The sequence below is a fragment of the Hypomesus transpacificus genome, chromosome 11 (genome assembly GCF_021917145.1).
Source record: "Hypomesus transpacificus isolate Combined female chromosome 11, fHypTra1, whole genome shotgun sequence".
Lineage (NCBI taxonomy): Eukaryota > Metazoa > Chordata > Actinopteri > Osmeriformes > Osmeridae > Hypomesus > Hypomesus transpacificus.
Window position 1 is genome coordinate 18,128,961 of NC_061070.1, and position 20,575 is coordinate 18,149,535.

Consider the following 20,575-nt stretch of genomic DNA (forward strand, 5'->3'; position numbering starts at 1 on the left):
TAATATGAGTTCCCCTAGCCTGCCTTTGGTCCCCCACTGGCTAGAATTTTCGATAAGTGTACCAAGCCCTGCGTGTTCTTCTCCGCCTTTGACAAAATGAAGGCTCAAATGCTCTGTTTGAAAATCTCCAAGTGACGTAGATACGAGAAAGGTTACCTCCCCTCTCTCTGCTTTGCCCGCTCAGATCATCTGGCCCGCCCATGAGAAACTGAGCTGCCACCGTGCAAGGGCGAGTGCGATATCGGTTTTTCCTGGAGAGACATCATGGCGAGCAAACAAACGAAGCATAACAGTTGCTCATTGCTTGTATGTGCAAATCAAAATAAAATAATTTTTTTAGTTCCTTCATACAAGCTTCTGCACAACCAGTATCTTAATTTGATTTTCGCTGGAATTGCGCCGACACAACTTCACAAAGTTTTGTATGTCTTCGCCAAACATTTCAGCCTCTACTGTTTTCTCAACTTGAGCCAATACAAAACTGGCTTTGCTGAAATAAAATTCTGGATCATTACTAACTCCCCTTGGTCAAGCTACAAACCTTGGACAAGTAAGCTAACTAACGCTATATCATTTTGTTGCTTTACTGTATATCGTTACCTAGCTTGCTACCCTTAGAATGTGGCTGTAACAGCTGAGTTACTGTTGCTTATGTAAAGATAGATGGCATCAAGTAGGCTATGTGTGTGAATACAAACGCTGTAACGCCAGTGTTGTGCACTTCTTTGTTATTTGGATAACCATGCTGTTGGTGTTATGGCACGGGCGATATCCGCCTTTCTCCTCATTGAAATTATTTATAAGTGTGCACATCTGCAAACCAGGGTGATCAGATGAGAATGGGCAAATTCGAGGCATATTATAGCAACGGGGCTACGAGCTAGCTAAGTTACTGTCGCTAATTTAAAGGTAGATGGCATCAAGTGTGTGTGTGAATACAAACGCTGTAACGCCAGTGTTGTACACTTCTTTGTTATTTGGATAACCGTTCTGCTGTTGGTGTTATGGCGCGCGATATCCGCCTTTCTCTTAGTTGAAATGACTGAGTGTGCACCTCTGCAAACCAGGGTGATCAGATGAGAATGACTCAATTTGAGGCATTTTACAGCAACGGGGGCTACGAGCCATTGCGATACATCCGTTGTAAACATTAGCGCATGTTGCCGCTCCTCTCCTCCTCATTAGCATTTAAAGCTACAGACACCAAAACAGCGCGTTCTGAGGAAAGCTCATTGTGGGACTATTCGTAGTGGCTATAATTCTGCTCCATGGCTGAATTTCGGGAAAGAGACTTCAGATACAGTATTAGGGGACCACTAAGGCCTATAAAAAAGCATCCAAAAACAGCATTACATGTCTCCTTTAAATCAATTACCACTAACCAACAAGAGCAACAAGTCTCTAAGCAAGAGTCATTGTGATCCTTGAAGAAACTAGCATTGGGTTCAGCAAACCATTCCTAAGTACCGTTGTACTCCCGGAACAAGTGCTTGACGTTACGCCCAAACCACACCATACATATGAGTAATGTAGCTACTTCAGACCAACCCATTTTAGATTTGCATCGGGCGCAACAGCCAATTATCCCGCCGGTATAATAGCAACAGCGCTGGATTCCCGCCCACAAAGTTATTTGCGTTTCGCGTCTGATACTTACGTTTCAGATCGTCAAAATAGGGCCCCATAGCTGCTTTAGACAAAACTTTCTCAGAACATCATTTATGCTTCAAAAGGTCCTTTATTTAATGGATTTGGCTTGGCAGCATAACCCCTAACTAGTATATTGAAAATCACCATTCACAGGGTGCTGTTAGAGACTGATGAAGCAAGGGATTGGCTGAAAAGAACAGCAAGTGTGATTTAACTTCAGGCCTGAACACCTCTGCTCCACATAATATATACATAATATCCCAATGATGACTAGGACTGTCAACGAATATTCTAAATTGGAATATATATTCGAATAGTGGTTAAAAAACGAATTTCGAATGTGAAAATTAATATTCGAATGAAAAAATAAAAATAAAACACAACCGCAGCGCAGCGCGTCTGTCTGCTTCGCGGGTGGACGCGCGCCACTGCTGACAGTTGACTTGTGTGGAATATGGCAGAAAGGGTAGAACCCAGCTTGACCGCAGCAGAGAAAGTGATTGTAACACCAACAAATCTAAAGAGTGCTGTCTGGAAATATTTCGGATTTTGGTCAGTTGATATGGAGGACCAAACCTGCCAAAATCAAAAATAAATGAATAAATAAATAAATGTATAAATAAATGTACTTATACATAAAAAAATGTAAATATATAAAAATAAATGTATGAAAAAATATTAATTACGTATTTATTTATTTACATGGCAATTTATTTCTGTATTTTTTTTGTATTTATTTATTTCTGTGTACATTTATTTCTGTATTTATTTATTTATGTGTACATTTATTTCTGTATTTCCTTGTCCTTAAGCTAATGAGGTAAGCTGTCAATCAATGTATGTCACGGTGTCACCTTAACCCCATTGGTTGATTGGTATCAGAGTGCGAAGATGGACTTTCCATGCCTGGGGTTGCTATGAATACCTTAGTAAACAAAAGACTGCACACACGCAACAGAAAGCCAGAGATTTGATAGTTTTGGCTAGCTAACCTTGCTAAAAAAGTGCTAGTCAAGATGTTTTACTTTTTTGCGTTGAGGCTCTGGATACCAATTTGTACCATTTAGCTGCATGCAGAGTCATAAAAAGAAAGAGTTGCATCAATTGATTGGCTTTACGTTCATGGTACTGCACTGTAGGATAGTTAGAACTAGAGCGAGCTAGCATGAGTTTCAAACACAGCAGCATCGTCGTTGTGGAACAGTTGTACTGCATTGTATGAAGGAGCTGTGCCAAGGTAAGAATGTGTAAGTTCTTGGCTCATTTTCTGGCATCTAGTACATTTAATATTTCAGTATCTTAAAGTGCCGAGATTTTTTGATGCTAGCTAGAAATGTAGAAGCCAGAATGTAGCAAAAACAATGTGCTACGAAGTGAGTGATGACCTGTTTATGTAATGTTAAGTGTAGCTTGCTAATTTAGTGCACTATTTATGTTTATTGAGAAACTAATGCCTACAAACAAGTTTGTGTGAGAGGAAAGCTGTATTTAATAATTAATTCATAAAGGTGGTCGCTTATTTGCACCAAAGTCTGGTAGTTAGGGTTAGGGTTAGCCCCCTAATTAGCTTAAGGATGAAGAAATACAGAAATAAATGTACACAGAAATAAATAAATACAGAAATAAATACAGACATAAATAAATTATGTAGAAAACAAAAGACTATAGTAAAATAATTGTAAAATTATTTCTATGTATGCAATATATTTATTGATAGATTTATTTCTGTCTGTATTTATTTATTTCTGTGTACATTTATTTCTGTATTTCTTCATCCTTAAGCTAATTAGGGGGCGGGATAGGGGCGGGATCAGGGCGGGATCAGGGCAGGACGTTCAGCCAAGCATCATGCCATAGCAAGACCAGATAGATTAGAGACGTAAAGTCACAGTAAACATGTCCAGACGGATATTGGAGCTACTAAAGGCAGCTGATCAAACTATTGATATCTGGTCAGATGATATGTGGATATTTTGAAGTGTAGCCTACTTATCGCGTACACGGCAACCACAAATTCAGATGAATTTAGCTCTAGCTAGCAACGATCTGTCATACGGGTTAAACTAAGGAACTCGTGTAAATGAGTAAAACGTAGCTCTAATAATTTTAATCCAATGTTGTAACATTAGGCAGGTAGCCGGTAAACTTCCCTAGCAGGTTAGCATAGTTATACTGTAATACTCTGCAGTTTGACCGACACAATTTAGTCATAGTTTATGGAGTGCATTTGTAGTGGCGTGTTCTGCATTTTTGTCATTATCAACAGCAAGTCTATCAGGCAAATCAACAGCCATATAGATGCAACCAGAGCTGTACTCCAATTTAAGAATCTCTTCATACCCTTCATGTGTTGTCATTAAATGTAACTTACAAACAAGTAGTATGTTCTGCATCTTTATTTAATCTTGCCCTACTTATTCCTTTTTATTGAATCATCAATAACTGACAGCACACAAGGTGATTATGACCATGTAATGATAGAAATAGGAAACAGTTTAATAACATTTTAAGCATGTGTAGTGCACAATGATTAAACCTCAAGGACTTGGTTGTGAAAGGCTACAGTACAACTATGATAGTCAACATGACTATTCAAATATGTACACGTTATTTTAGTCTCTGCTATGAAAAGAGTGTCACAATAAAGGTAACACTTTTGTCTACACTGCGCTGTCTTGGTCTTGCACCAAGCATCTTGGATGTATTGCATGCTCCAAATAGGGAGTCGTGATGTAGGCTACAGCTTCCCAGCTGATAGTGAGAGAAAGAGGTGGTTTGCTAAAGTCAACAGGAGCAAACTCAATATAACTCAATAACGACCACAATTAAAAGCATAGTAATGACAAAAATACTGTGGTTCAAATATAAGACAGCCCACTCCATCACATTTTCCCTCATCCAGTGGTCCCCCTTCCAGCTCTCTCTCATCCAGTGTTCTCCCATCCAGCGCTCCTTCAACTAGTGGTCTCCCATCCAGCGCTCGTTCGTCCAGTGGTCTGACATCCACCTCCAAGGCACTGGGCCTCCTTTTCAGCTCACATCAACCTCAGTAGCAATGCCAGACTGCAAGGGCCATAACCACAACACACACACACACATAAACAGACAGTAAGCTGTAATGATAATCACATGATGGACTGAATGTTACAATGGTCTCTAACTCATGATGGACTGAATGTTACAATGGTTTCTAACTCATAGTTTGCTTAGTAAACATTCACTTTATGAATAGATTAACCATGTTGTACTCTGTTCTTTGATGGTTCCTTGATACTGTATAATATAATCCAATTTCTTACCGTACTAACTACCAGACTTTGGTGCAAATAAGCGACCACCTTTATGAATTAATTATTAAATACAGCTTTCCTCTCACACAAACTTGTTTGTAGGCATTAGTTTCTCAATAAACATAAATAGTGCACTAAATTAGCAAGCTACACTTAACATTACATAAACAGGTCATCACTCACTTCGTAGCACATTGTTTTTGCTACGTTGTTTTTGCTACGTTCTGGCTTCTACATTTCTAGCTAGCATCAAAAAATCTCGGCACTTTAAGATACTGAAATATTAAATGTACTAGATGCCAGAAAATGAGCCAAGAACTTACACATTCTTACCTTGGCACAGCTCCTTCATACAATGCAGTACAACTGTTCCACAACGACGATGCTGCTGTGTTTGAAACTCATGCTAGCTCGCTCTAGTTCTAACTATCCTACAGTGCAGTACCATGAACGTAAAGCCAATCAATTGATGCAACTCTTTCTTTTTATGACTCTGCATGCAGCTAAATGGTACAAATTGGTATCCAGAGCCTCAACGCAAAAAAGTAAAACATCTTGACTAGCACTTTTTTAGCAAGGTTAGCTAGCCAAAACTATCAAATCTCTGGCTATCTGTTGCGTGTGTGCAGTCTTTTGTTTACTAAGGTATTCATAGCAACCCCAGGCATGGAAAGTCCATCTTCGCACTCTGATACCAATCAACCAATGGGGTTAAGGTGACACCGTGACATACATTGATTGACAGCTTACCTCATTAGCTTAAGGACAAGGAAATACAGAAATAAATGTACACATAAATAAATAAATACAGAAATAAATGTACACAGAAATAAATAAATACAAAAATAAATAAATACAGAAATAAATGGCCATGTAAATAAATAAATACGTAATTAATATTTTTTCATACATTTATTTTTATATATTTACATTTTTTTATGTATAAGTACATTTATTTATACATTTATTTATTTATTCATTTATTTTTGATTTTGGCAGGTTTGGTCCTCCATAAGTTGATGGTAAACTTGTTGAGCCTACAGCTAAAGTAGTGTGTAAACTATGTAAGCTGAAGTTAGTTTACCATTCAACAACTAGCAACTTGAGGCTACATCTCCATGTTTACCACAGCACAGCTCGCTCAGAGCGTTCAATGTCAGTTCTATACTGTAAAACTTTAAAGTTAATAATATTTGTTTAAATTTGAATGAAGCCTGCCATATTTGGGACAAGAATCGCGACCTTAAATTGCTTGCTCGGAACTCAGCATTGGTTTATTGTTGTCGTTCATTTTACACCGCTATGCGCAGAGAGCGCGACGGTGCGGGAGAGAGAGAAAGAAAGAGCGCGTGTGTGCGAGGGGGAGGCCAAGGTCTGCGGTCTTGGCCATTAGTTAATTTACTTAATATGTGTAGGTAATTGTCAAATATGTTTAAACAATTAAAAACAATTATTAATAAATTGGGCCTACCTACCTACAGTATACGAGTAGTTACAGTGTTTCCCCTAGGATTTTTTTTTAGCAGTGGGGGCAGGTCAGGTCTACCCCCCCCCCCCCCCCCCCCAAAACAATGTCTTAACCCTATATATCAGAGCAGCATAATGTACTAGTCTAATAGCTAATGTAATATTGCACATATTTTCGTCCTATTTCCCCTAAAGAAATAATATTAGCATACTTAAAGATACCTTACAGTATGTTCTAAATGGCATAAATGCTGCCAGTTAATAATTGACGTAACAACTTATTGTAAATGCAGTGGCCTAGCCTACACATTAAGGTAGGCCACTCGGAAGCATGTACACTGTCTGCTTCATTTGATCTTGATAGGATAAGCATTCTGTAGCAAATAATAACAATATACACACTATTTATTCATTAAAACTAGGCTACTTAAGCATAATAATGCACCTAAAATACAAACGTGAGCAAGGGCGGCAATCGCTATAGAATCAACAGACGTGCAATTTCGCAAGCAGGGGAAGAATATAAACAACGAAAATCACCAGTTAACTTAATTTAAATTTGCAAGAACTATAGACTAATACAATAACAGGCTTAAATGAACTGACAACATAAGTTATAGGACTTTCAGTTCTCAAGGACGCACACGCGCAATCTCACCTGCGCTGTGAAGCGCGTCTGTGCTATTCTCCGACATGCGCTCTAACAATCACGGCTGATAGACGGCCTAAAATTTTGTACAGCTCTAATTCTGATACCGTGGCGGCAGAAATTTAACCGTGGCGGGCCGCCACGGTAAAATCAACATAGGGGAAACACTGAGTTATGTTTTGTTGTATTAATTTGTCTTGTAATTGACGTCCATAATGCGCAACCAGAAATTCGATTGTGTTTTTTTAAAGGGAATATTCAAAAGTCATTTTTGAGGAATTTTGACAGCCCTAATGAGAACCCAGATATTATACTGGGTGGAGATGCATATCCGACACCTTTTGCTGCACTGGTTATTTCCTGGCTGCAGCTATGACATTTTAAAGCTATCTCAGTCAATGTAAAGGTCAAGGTTATATTACACTCTGAGGAGTGAGTGACGTGTGATTTCTGGCGGATGGTCATCATGCAGCTACTGTGGTAGATACTCCTGTCTGGTTTAACAAGGGCCCTCCTACCTAGCCCACCCTGTCACACAGCGATCAATACTAATTAAATATGGTTGCCCCTGTGTGGATGAGTCTGGGTCTAGGTTTGGGAAGACAGAGACTAGCTTCCAAGATAATACATCCCAACAGAGCACTGGAGCCTTCATGGCCCGTGTTTCAGGGATACGAGGAGATGTGTGTTCCACGGTGTATGGAAAAGTGATGGGGCTGAAGACGAATAACTCTAGTAAATCCAGCAGTTTGAAAACACTTACACTACATTGACCATGGTTAGTACATTTATTTTCCTTACGTGTGGCATCCTTGAGGACAGGAGTTATTGAGGGATAACGTGGTTCTTCATACTGCCCTGTAAGGTATCCGTGAATCTAAATGAAAGCCATAGGACAGATTGATGAGATGTTGACTAAAGACTCAAATGTCGAAATAAGACATTTTTTATCATAAAATTACAATCTAATTATATATTTAGTTTGCATTGGAGGAGTCTACCCTAAGAGTTTTATGGGACAAGGAGTCTGATTCAGATAAGCAGCCTGATGTGATTATTTATTTGCATTTAAACTCTGAAGCAATTCAACAAACCTTTAAATAGATTAGAACTGGGCGATAAAATAACTTACTTTTCAAAAGTATCAGAACCCGGATTAGTTTAACTATTCAAAACACTTTGTCTACATTTCTTTTCACTTTCTGCACTGGAAAGAACTTCCCAATGCCCTGTGGCCCTTGACTGTGTTCTGTGCCCCTTGACCATGTTTCCTGTGGCCATTGACCATGTTCTGGCCACTTAAGCAAAAGGTTGCTGTGAGAAACAGGGACGCAGAGAGAAAATGAAGACAAATCCAACTGCACACCGTCCACCTGTGTTGCTGGGGCCTGTGGCTTGCATTCCCAGCTGGCCGCTGCACTCATCTATCTGGACAAAGTCTGTGTCTGAGGGCCTGGGGTCCTTCTCTAGCTTTGATGAAAGACTGTAACCATGGCTGTTTGCTGGAAAATCTATTAGCTGTCTGTGGTCTGTGTACAGAAAGGCTCAAGTCTCCCTCTCTCTGCTTTCTCCTCCTTTGTTCTCTCTTCCCTTTACCCTGCTTCTGTCTGATCCAGTTTGGCATACAACACAGGCATTTACTTTCAGATGCTTCCATTCCTCAGGTTTTGTTGGCCTGCTTTCTCTCTCTCAGCACAACCTCTTGTTGATGGATGTACTAAACATGCTTTCCAGGGCTCCGGTGTTCACCAACATCTTCAACACCTCCCTGGAGAGATGCCATGTGCCAGCCTGTCTCAAGTCCTCCACCATCATCACTGTGCCCAAAAAGCCAAGGCCAACAGGTCTTTCTTCCATCATACACACAACCTATGAGCGTCCCCTCCTCAGTGGTCTGAGTTGGGCACCATGCTGCGAGTCTCAGCTTCAGCTGAGCTCTTATAATATGATTAGTGAGGAGGATCAGTGACAAACAGCCCCCCTGCCCTGACCTCTAATGAATGTGCTCATGATTGCTCTTGTATTGGCCTGTGAATTAAAATTGAGTAATGTAATTTGTTTACAGCCTTTGGATCCTGAGTGAGTGGATGAAATCTCTGCTTCCTGTTGAATTGGTTGAACGACCGCCTCAGTTGGAGCGGTACTCTGATCCTGTGTTATAATATTATGACAATTTAATATGCAAGGGAAAAAGATGTGGTAGAAACTCAATAGAGACGCCAAGCCTAGGGAAATGTGTTAGAGAACTGTTTCCCTGCCAGAGGAAAAAATATGACCCCATGCGTTGATTAGAGATCAAAACTGAAATCATTTTAATCTCATGAAAAAGGTAAAGATTTTCAAATGTTCCAATACAGTGCTGACTTTGACTGACATTTCAAAGGAGAGACTACCGCCACAGCATACTGGGAATTGAGTTTAGGAATGCAAGAGTAACATGAACTATGGTTGTGACTGCTGTCTGGGTGACTGAGCCTTTACAATTCCAAATCAATTATCCTGTTTTATCTTCTCAATCTGTATGTTTGTGTTTTGGGGTGTGTGTACGTTTAAGCTTTTGTATGCTGTATGCTAAATTTGTGCACATTTAGTAAGTAGTAAGTACAGCAGATAACTAAAGAGGGTACAATTTCTGGGGGAATTGTAGGGTCTGCTTGAGTTGGTTGTAGGGGTCCGTATTTTAATTACATTTTACAACTGATATTTCTGCATATTTTATAAAAAAATGCATAGCCTACTAAGTATTTATAAAGATTACATAGATTTAAAAGCATATTTATTTCTGCTCATTTACAACTCAAAATACTAAGAGTGAAGAGTAGAATGAAATCTCAGGGTAGCTGAAGGTGCAGGTGCATGCTAATCTGGAGCCTCTCAATATGAATCTCTGGATGTAGGCAGAGGGTTGTATTGAAGCTAGTCTGGGGCTAAGCTGAAGCTGTCTGGGTCAGACTTGTTTCCTGTATATCACTGGTCAGTCAAGAAGACTTTTCCTTTAAGGAATAAATGATGGCAAGTGTCCACTGTCCACCAAACCTTTACGAAATTACCATCCGGAACTACACTCATCCATCTTCCATCCAATGCTGGTGTTAATTACAATCAGATATGGTGTGATGTTTGGATAGTCATGGAGGGTTGACTATGGATAACTCAGTCCTTTGTGTCTAATTTCCCCTGAGGGGATTGAAGCAGAGACTGGCATGTAAAGCAAACTGGTTTATGTACATTTCGCACCAATCCTGACACACTCTGCCTCTCTGCTCAGGTTCACAGAGTTCCTGGAGCCATTCGAGAGGGTGATCCATCCAGAAGAGCTCTGGCTTTACAAGAACCCTCTGGTGGAGTCTGACCACATCCCAAAGAGAGTCATGTTTGTAAGTTGAAAAAAAGATCCAGATGTCCACGCTCTCTCATCTCTTTTTCTCCCTCCACATACGTTAAAACTGCATCAGTAGCTTAAATGGCTTTTAAGGAATGTGCACAATAGAATCTCATTTAGATTAATGGTTTGAACCCTCAAATTCTTCCATTGAGGACTAAATAATTTGTTGATCAAAATGATCCTTGGGATCAATAGTCCTTGGATAAATATATTGTCTCTATGGAGATTATTTCTAAGGTAGGCAAAGGGCATTGGAGGGTGATGAAGGTTATTAATAAACACACACACTTAGGTTCCCTACTGGCAAACACACAAACCATACAGTAAGGAATCTAACTCTCAATCTGTATATTTATAACAGGCACTAAAGGCAGATTTAGCAACAGAGATTTAAATTTGAAGATGCATTAACAACTAGTTACTAGTGGTTTAGTAAAACCCATAATAATCTATCTGTTAAACAGGAATTATCTGTGCCTGTTGCCTAGGGAACAGAATAGGTCTTGATTTTGATGTCACTACCCCTCACTGTTGCTATCCCTGAATACATTTACATAATTCCAATGTAATTGTAGTACATTTACTCAGAATTGTTTGTATAAAACATGCCTGTTGCCAATTAAGTTTTCCCCAAGTGCTTAGACATACACATGTTTGTTGTGGAGTATCTCAGCCTCGCTTCAAGGTGCTCCGAAGGACATTGCAAAAGGAAATTCACATATCAATACGGCACTGGCCCCACCCCGGCACTGGCCTCACCCCGGCACTGGCCTCACCCCGGCACTGGCCCCACCCCGGCACTGGCCCCACCCCGGCACTGGCCTCAATAGGTCCAATTACCTTCCTTTGTCAATCAGTTGTAGTGCAAGGAGGCAATACACCTGCAATGGCATGCTGCGGCTGTTAAGGACCTATGTGTACACGTGTTCAGACAAGCATGTGTACACGTGTTCAGACACGGAAGCTACACACGCGACATTGTTCACATACTCCACTGCGTTCTTTAGGGTTAGGGTTAGCGTTCACTACCCTAACCCATCCACTGCATTCTATGTCAACATTGATTTTTAAAAGCTATGTCCACTAGATAGCAGTTCAGCAACAAAACATTTTGTGACGAAATACTTCTGAATTTGTACTACAGCAGTAACCAAGGCGACATAGGGGGAGGTATTGCTAATGTATTTCTTTAAGTCTAATTACGAGCCAGCTCACATATTTACTGCAGTGGTGTATTCTACTTCTTCACTGTTTCCTATTTTAATCTCACAGCATGTCAGAGTATCTTTGGTATACTGCTTCACAATTTTCTGTTGGTATTGCACTTTGCGTATGTGTTAAGGGACAGGGAAATGTGCACAAAGTATGCACCACTACATTTACTGTGAAGTATATTCGGCCTTTAGTCCATTAAACCAACATCCCCGGCCTCTATGTCCCAATAACTGTAACCCTAACCAGCTGTCAGAAACTGCGTTCCTTTTAGTCAATAACAGGATAGTAAAACCAGACAGAGACCCTTCAGAGCAGACTACAAGCACCAGTAGAAGCTTGCAGCCACAGTAGAAGCTTGCAGCCACAGTAGAAGGTTTCAGCATCAGTGTCTCGATCTGAAAACGTCCTTGAGAGTAGAATTTATCTGTAAATGAAAAAAAGACGGAAATGACTTTCTCTGCTTAGATTATGTTTCGGTGCCTTTCGGCAAGGTGTAACACAAGACTCATCTTGTATCTAGAGTACACACACACTCACAAACAAACACATACTGTCAATACACACACCCACACATACCCTCACACTAATACAGTACCGACCCAAAATATTGGAAAACTGGAAATTACATTTTACATTTAGTCATTTAGCAGACGCTCTTCTCCAGAGTTACTTACAGTAAGTAAAGGGACATTCCCCCCGAAGCAAGTAGGGTGAAGTGCCTTGCCCAAGGACACAACTTCATTTGGCACGGTGGGGAATCGATCCGGCAACCTTCTGATTACAAGCCCTACTCCCTCAACGCTCAGCCATCTGACTCCCCCATACATAAATTGTATTTATGTATGAACCCTGATATCAAAGTCACGCTGAATGATGACTTTATATTCAGATCCAGCCTTCGGCTGGAATCCCTTTGGGATGGCAATGTCTGCCATCTCCTTTGAGGTACTCATTATTAGTTCATACAAATAATAGTATTTTAATTTATACTTTATTGTATTGATAGACCTGGGGATGGTCGGAGGGGCCGTGGAGTCTGATTGGCAGCCACGCTTCTGTCAGTCTGCCCCAGGGCAGCTGTGGCTACAGAGGTAGCTTACCACCACCAGTTTGACTGTGTCTGAATGAATACTGGACTCTGTAAAGCAACCTTGAGTACTTTGAGTAGTAGAAAGCGCTATATAAGATGAATGATAATAGACCTAATAATTGACCATCCTTCCTCTGGGCAAACGTGAGGTAATTTCTCCCTGGATCACCAGATTCCAGAAGATGTCCCAGTGTAACACCTTTTGTGCTTCTTCCTTGAAGACTATAGTGCGTTTCTATGACAACTCAAATTGAATCGAGGATGTTAGCGGGGAAAGCTCCAGCAAAGAGAACAACATCCATCCACCAGTTATCTGTAAAACTCCAGACTTCCACACCTGCAATTATGTTTCAGCCAAATGGATGTTATTATTCACTGATCATGAATCATGTTCTTCTCATCTCCATGGATTACAAAGACACTCTTGAAAGTGTCCTGTTCGAACTGTAACAGTTCCTATTTCTCACAGTGGGGTGATGTATGCACTTCGGTGGAGAAAGAGAACTAACTTAGAAAAGGATGACAGAGAGCAGAGAAACTCTGTAACCCAAGCAGCTGTAACCTATCTGTCACATTTGAATGGTACAGAAGCAGCTACAATCTGCGGTCAGGTCATAAGTCAATCAATTCACAATTTATTTCACCAGGGATGACATATGCATGTATAGATATATTTCATTTAAGCAACAGAAACAAACATTCAAAAACGATTCTCCCCATCAACCCAGAGCCCCAGCATATGTGGCCCCCCTCTTGCCTGAACATATACAGTACTGCTATAGCGCTGCTTTAATTTTAACTACGAAGGATGAAAACTTTCCTAAACTTGTTGTTAATTGATAGACTCCCTGCTTCATCCTGTAGTTATTTGGTCATTAGATTTTCAGAGTTAGGGTAAATGATCCAAGGATCTGTATCTCATAAGAATTTGATGACATAGCGTATTGTTTCAAGGGGTTTGTTCACTTCAAATCAGCACAGATAAGGAAAACATTTTACTGTAGATTTCATGTGCATATTTCCCATCAACAAGGAATGTCATTTAGTGACAAACCAGGCAACCTTTCATGACAAGTCTTGAATAAAAAGATCTACTCAACCTTTGTCTTTTTCTCTCTTCTTTTCCTCACAGGCAATTTCATTCCTAACTCCCCTGGCAGTGATTTTTGTTGTGAAGATCATCAGAAGGACAGACAAGACAGAAATTAAGGAATCATGTCTAGGTGTGTACAGGTCTGACTATGTACGGAGGAATATAGTGTGTAGGTCTGGCTGTGTACAGAAGTCTAGGTGTGTACAGGTGTAAGTATGTACAGGTCTAGGTCTGTACAGGTCTAGGTGTGTACAGATCTAGGTGTGTACAGGTGTGGATGTGTACAGGTGTGGGTATGTACAGGTGCAGGTGTGTACTGGTGTAGGTGTGTACAGAGGTGCTTGTCACAGGCACAGATAATATTTCTTTCAATTTGATGTGATCTTAATTACATCTGTCGCAGTCTTCTAATATAAACCTGAAGTACTTTACACCTCACATTATGTGCATATTACACCCCAGCAGTTCTACACATCTGCAAGCACTTTCTATAGTTAAATAAATGTGTTTTATTTCACAGATTTTTACATGTCTGCTCTGCTCCATGTCTAGTCGCTGCTTTGCTGAAGGAGTGGGACGATTCCTGGCAGAGCAGACATGAACGCTTGCATCCATTTAAATGTCATGCTATTAATTTAACTGTGCACAAGCTATCTGGGTGTTGTGTTGGTTCTCTCTGTTCCTTCTGAGTGTGGGGTTAGGGTTAGAGCCTGCAGGGATGGAGGCTACAGAGCACTAAGCAAGAAAGTTGAACACAAACAAACACAAACCCAATCAAACAGACACACAGAAAGAATGAAGAAAAAACACACCTCTGCTTATATAATTAAAGTAGAGTTTTCTATCCAGTGCAGTACTTCATCAGATGCATTACACACTACAGAGGAGCAGCAGCCAGGATTAACACCACACATCAAAGGAAAGACGACCCTCCACAGTAGAGACAGGGTCATTATTAAGACATCATTTAGCCAAAAGCAGGAGTTGGAAAATGATAGCAAGTAGCAGAGAGTGTTAGGGTTCAGAAAGTCTTCCCATCTGCCCTTCATGCAGGACTACGTAATACTTCATCAAAGCCTCAAATGTCTCTCAGGAAACTGTAATGATCATATAAATGTATGAGCGATTACAGCCTGCTAACATGCATTTCTCTGTCCTGCATAATCATCTCATATCAAACTTGCTCACTAAAACAAAATGTACAAATGAATAACAATATGAAACACACAATGTCAACACATTTTGACTGTATATACAGTTCTCTACAATATAATATACTGTATTATTGAACGATCATTAAGAACATAGCTGATTTTGCAGGATTTATTTATGGTCGTAACTGAGTCTCAGGGCACTCATTTTCAAAGCAGAGAGAGAGAGAAGCACAAGTAAAGACATCTCAAATGTAACTTCCAAACCATGGCTAAAACATATAAAAAAAAAAAAGTTACGAGGAAAAAACCTGAATCATATCTCGGCCCCTACTCCTTGTTTGAGCCCTCCCTCTCAAATTGGTACAATCCCATTTTTGAAGGAACTCACAGGCCTAAGAACCATAGTACAGGTGATTAAGAGTACAGGTGATTAAGATGAGATCACAGCACCTATCAGGCGATTAAGATTAGATAATTTGCACATATCCAGCAGCTTCACCAAGCCACTTGAAACAGTTGTTAAACACACATGGACACCTCACAGCTCTCACTGTAAAAACATCAACTTTTATCTACACAAGACATGCTACACTGTCTACATGTTTGGTCTCCAAGAGAAATATCAGTGCTTCCTGTTGCTCACCCTGATAAAAATGTGGTGATATTGATGCTTTTCTATTCTACAGCTGTGTCCTTGGCTTTGGCTTTGAATGGAGTCTTCACAAACACCATCAAGCTGATAGTGGGCAGGTAACGAGCGATTCAGAGGATGCAGAATGTTCAAATGTCTTCTGTGTACCTCTGATGGAGCAAGGCCACTATTACATGTGCAATGTTTTTGTTGTTGTTTGTGAGGTTTCTTTTCCTGGCACATACAGAGTGTTATATTGTTGGTGTTAGGGATTAGTTGTCTGTATAACTGTAGTTACCCCCACCCAGACCCAGGCCGGACTATTTCCAGCGCTGCTTCCCAGACGGGCAGTTAAACCCTAAGATGCTGTGTACTGGGGAGCCAGACCTGGTGTCAGAGGGCCGCAAGAGTTTCCCTAGCAGTCACTCCTCCTGTGAGTCACAGCCATCAGCTGCACACACACACACACACACACTTCCTCTCACAAACACACACACACAGACTTCCTCACACACAAATCCTCACATACACCTACTGTATCCTCCTGTGAGGTACAGCTAAAGCCAAACTCCAAACACACACAGACACACAAATCCTCCTGTGAGTCACAGTTGGCACCCACACACACTTACATAAAAGCAGACACACACACGGACACTCACACACGTGAACGCGTGCATGCACATACAAACACTAATCTACACTTGTGAGTGCATACATACACGTACACACATGCATCATTGCTATGAAGACATCTGTGAAAACAATTGAATATGATAGAGGTTAGGTTAAGAATTTAGAGCTTCCTCTTTATTTAGAGCACTTCATCTTCCTGTAAAAACATGTCTTCAAACCAAACTTTCTTTTCTTCTTCACTGTGTCTGGCTACATTCTGTCTGTGGAGTCAAGGGAGTGAAAGGTCTGTTATAGGCCATACTGTTCTGCAAGTAATTTTATTTACAGTAGTAGGTTAAATAATTCAAAACTTTTACTGTAGTGGTCAACAACTAATGTTGTTTGTCAAGGTGTGGCTGCAAAGACCCGGTTATACCTGTAAACTAAACTAAAGCTTTTTGCTTTAAAGGCCATGTACTGTAGCAGCCCATGCTTGCTTGTTTTTGTCTCCATCAAAATGACTGTGACCCATTTAGCATAATGACTCTGCACAGCAGCAGACAAGACAATTATGAAGAAATAATGAAGTGAGGTTAAGTTCAAAAAAATTAAATAATCAAGAATATTAGGTCCGGGACCATTAACAATGTGATGTTCACTAATAAAAGACAAACCACACAGAAATAATGTGATTAGGTCATTTTCCTTCTTCCAACTAGTGTGATAATTTCTGAAAACTACAAAATATGACTTACTTTTACTTAAAAAAATACATCCAATCAGCTATTAGTGTGTCTGTGCATCTGAACTTTTATGAGCACTGATATGGGAGTGTGTGCTGAATTTAATTCCACAACAAACTGTCATTGACAGTTTTGTGACTTTTGTGTAAATACAGGATTACTGAGAGCAAGTAGGTGATACTATCAAGGAACCTCTCCATCGTCAAGAGAAAGATGTACCTTTTATTGATGTTCAAGGAGGATGCAATTTCATACTTGCGTCCCAAGTCGAATTGATGTGGGAGCATGATATTAAAGTTACGCTACATTCTTAATAACCCAGCTGGTTGAAGTGCAGGGCTGGTCTCATTAGACGAGACAAGGAGGGAGATGGATTTCCCGTCCTGACACACACGCCATGCATTGATCTGAACTCCGGCGCAAATAGCTGCCTGGTGCATGCCTTCTGCATAGCAGGATGTGATGCCTGGTGCATGCCTTCTGCATGGCAGGATGTGATGCCTGGTGCATGCCTTCTGCATGGCAGGATGTGATGCCTGGTGCATGCCTTCTGCATAGCAGGATGTGATGCCTGGTGCATGCCTTCTGCATGGCAGGATGTGATGCCTGGTGCATGCCTTCTGCATGGCTGGATGTGACAGAGACAGGGGACAAAGGAGGTCCCCATATCCCAGCAGCTTCAGAGTGGAGAGGAAATTACATTTCCTGTGTGTGTGTCCACACCGGCCTTAACAGCCCTGGAGCTGAGTGGGTCACTGTGGCTCCGTTCATAAGAACCGCTTCAGGAACGAGAGATGAGGTGGACAGATGGTCGGGGCCAGTGGAGAGGAGAGATGGAGGCTCCAGTTATGCTGATGTTAGATGGAGACAGTCTTCATGGATAGTGAACAGTACTGCTGGGATTACAGATACTTTTATCTCTCTGAGAATGATAAATGCTGATTCGGGATAACAATCTTGTTACGTTGCCAAGCATGCAAGACCAGTGGAGCACAAGGCACTCCTCTATGAACACACTATGAAATTATGTTAACTAACCTAACCCCCTGAACTGATCCCTAACCCTAGCCCTGACTGATCATGTAAACTAACTCTCTGGACTGATGAATTTGTTGAGGAGTTTTCTCTCCACTTTCTCTTCTGGAACACACTGTACCCTAAAGTACTAAATAGTTTTCTACCAGTTCTGAAGATAAGACTTTGACAGGCATTAGAGATGGGGCTTAAACCATATTACAATCAGGAATAGTTGGTGTGTCAGAACCATTAATATCAGTGTCTAGAGAGTATGCTGCTATAATCACAAGCCAGATGGCCCTGCCTGGAAGAAATCCTGAAAGACACCTTCCCATGTTATTCTCCTTCTTCATTAACACCCAACAAGGTGTCTGCTAATGTCGATGCAACATGCAGAACCTTGATGTTGTAACATGCAAAACTTATATTTTATTTTTTGTGGTTTGGCTTGTAGCCTACTGGCTTTTAAAAATCTGCCTAGTCTTACCTTTATCCCTCATCATTGAAGGCAATATATATATTTTTTTTTCTCATTCATTTTTTATGGCAATATAGTTTTGATATCTTTTAAACATAACTTATATGAACACCAAACCCTTAATTCAGAGCCAAGCCTTTTCATGTTCTTTTCATCGTCATCTGTTCCCATGTTTCTGTAATTGCTTAGGGTTAGGGTCTCATTGGCGTGGCGCGCTCAATCGAAAACTATGGAATCTGCGCGATCGCTCCTAAGGTAGCGTGTAAAATATTATACCTTAGACACCTTAGATATAAATGAGCATAAATAAGCCAACTCTGCCTACCCTACCTTCCCTGGAGCCTCTCTTTCTCCTTGTCCCTCCCTCCCTCCCCTGAGGCCTGCATGTGTACGCTTAGTATTCTCCTGTGGTTTTTGGGCCTGGTGACAAATGGGCACTTGAAGGAGGCTGTTTGACCAGAGCGCTCAACTAATGACCCTGTCCTTCTGTAGCGTCTTGCAGCTCCATCATACGCCTTTAATTCACACAATCAGGTGGCGGTCGTTCATGTCCTCATGGCCATCAAGCTCAAGGCAGACCCCCACTGGGCTGCTGAAGGGGAGGAGGGAGTGCAGACAGGAAGTGCAGACAAGAAGTGCAGACTGGGAGTTCAGACAGGGAGTGCAGACAGGGAGTGCAGACAGGGAGTGCAGACAGGGAGTGCAGACAGGGTATCTCACAACTCACCACCACAGACGGATCACCTACAGCCTGCTCATATCTCTGTTGTATCAGACATATGGTGGGCCCATGCTAACGTGTTTGAGTAGTTCACAATTTTAAGAGAGTGCAGGTAAAGGAATAGGTGTGTAGACAGATATGACTCACCTGTTTTTGCCAACTGTAACATGTGCTTGTAAGACATCCTTCACCTATTCTTTGTCTCTCTATCTGTCTCTCTTTCTGTCTCTCCATATCTGTCAGTTGCGTTCTCTGGCCTCGGCTTCACCTCCTTCTACCTGGCAGGGAAGCTGCAGTGCTTCACGGTGGCGGGTCGAGGGCGCAGCTGGCGTCTGTGTGCCATGGTGCTGCCCCTCTACAGCGCCATGATGATCGCCCTGTCTCGCACCTGCGACTACAAACACCACTGGCAAGGTCCGTCTCCTGTCTCCTTAGTCCAGACAGTGCACCCTGCAGAGCTCAGATGGTGTGTGTGTGATTCACTAGATACTTCCCTACTCACAACCATTCATCAACTTCACAGATTGTGAATGGTTCTACTTGTGTTCAATTCTAACATGCTGTAAGTGTATAATCACCACCTAGACTCAATACAAAGGATGTGAAGAGCACCCAGCAGCCAGGGGATACAGGCCCCATAGTGTTCCAGTGAGAGTCTGTCATGTTTTCCTCCTGTTGATGAGCATCTCTGAATCTGCATAAGCTAGAGATTGACGAGTTTCCTCGAACACCGCTTCTGGTGATAGGGCTTCACTTAGCATGGAACTAAAACCTGGGAGAAACAATGCAATTACACTCTCCAGCTCCACTGAAACATCAGCATGAACAGGAAGAGGGACATATACACAGAGAGACAGACAGAGAGACAGACAGAGAGACAGACAGACAGAATGTGACAGGCAACAGTGCAGTTTGATGACACTACTGTCACAAGCGTTAATTACTTTTACAGGACACCATATGTCCCTGGTATTTTTCTCCATTAACTCGTATTAGTAAACCTAATTAACATCACATTTCATTCATAATGTCTGAAGGCCTATAAGAACTTCTGGACTGTGAAAAAACACAGATGTCCTTTATAAACAAAAGGCTGTTTACGTATTCCTGGTGTCCAGCCTCTGTAATAGACCTCCTCCATCCCCCTGACTCCTAGCAGGGGGACACAGTGAAGCAACAGAGGTGAGCTGTGCTCCATTAAACTTGTGGGCCTCAATTTGGAGCTATGGTAAACGGTGTCTGTAGATATTAGCTGAACTGGGTAGATGGGAGGATACCAGTAGGCTATCACTACTCCATCACGTTGGAGGAAACTAGTCTATGGTCCTGAGGTGAAGGTATGGGGTCAGTCACAGGTACAACCAGTGGAACTGGAGC

At 41.3% G+C, this 20,575-nt stretch overlaps 1 protein-coding gene across 1 annotated transcript in view; it reads left to right on the top strand.

Moving 5' to 3' along the window:
• plpp4 (phospholipid phosphatase 4) overlaps positions 1 to 20,575 on the top strand; it is a 34,693-nt gene that overhangs the window by 9,213 nt on the left and 4,905 nt on the right. The window contains exons 2-6 of the mRNA XM_047030190.1: positions 10,325 to 10,433; positions 13,879 to 13,969; positions 15,680 to 15,743; positions 15,933 to 16,057; positions 19,442 to 19,612. Coding sequence (XP_046886146.1) covers positions 10,325 to 10,433; positions 13,879 to 13,969; positions 15,680 to 15,743; positions 15,933 to 16,057; positions 19,442 to 19,612 — 560 coding nt within the window. The remainder of the gene's footprint in view (positions 1 to 10,324; positions 10,434 to 13,878; positions 13,970 to 15,679; positions 15,744 to 15,932; positions 16,058 to 19,441; positions 19,613 to 20,575) is intronic.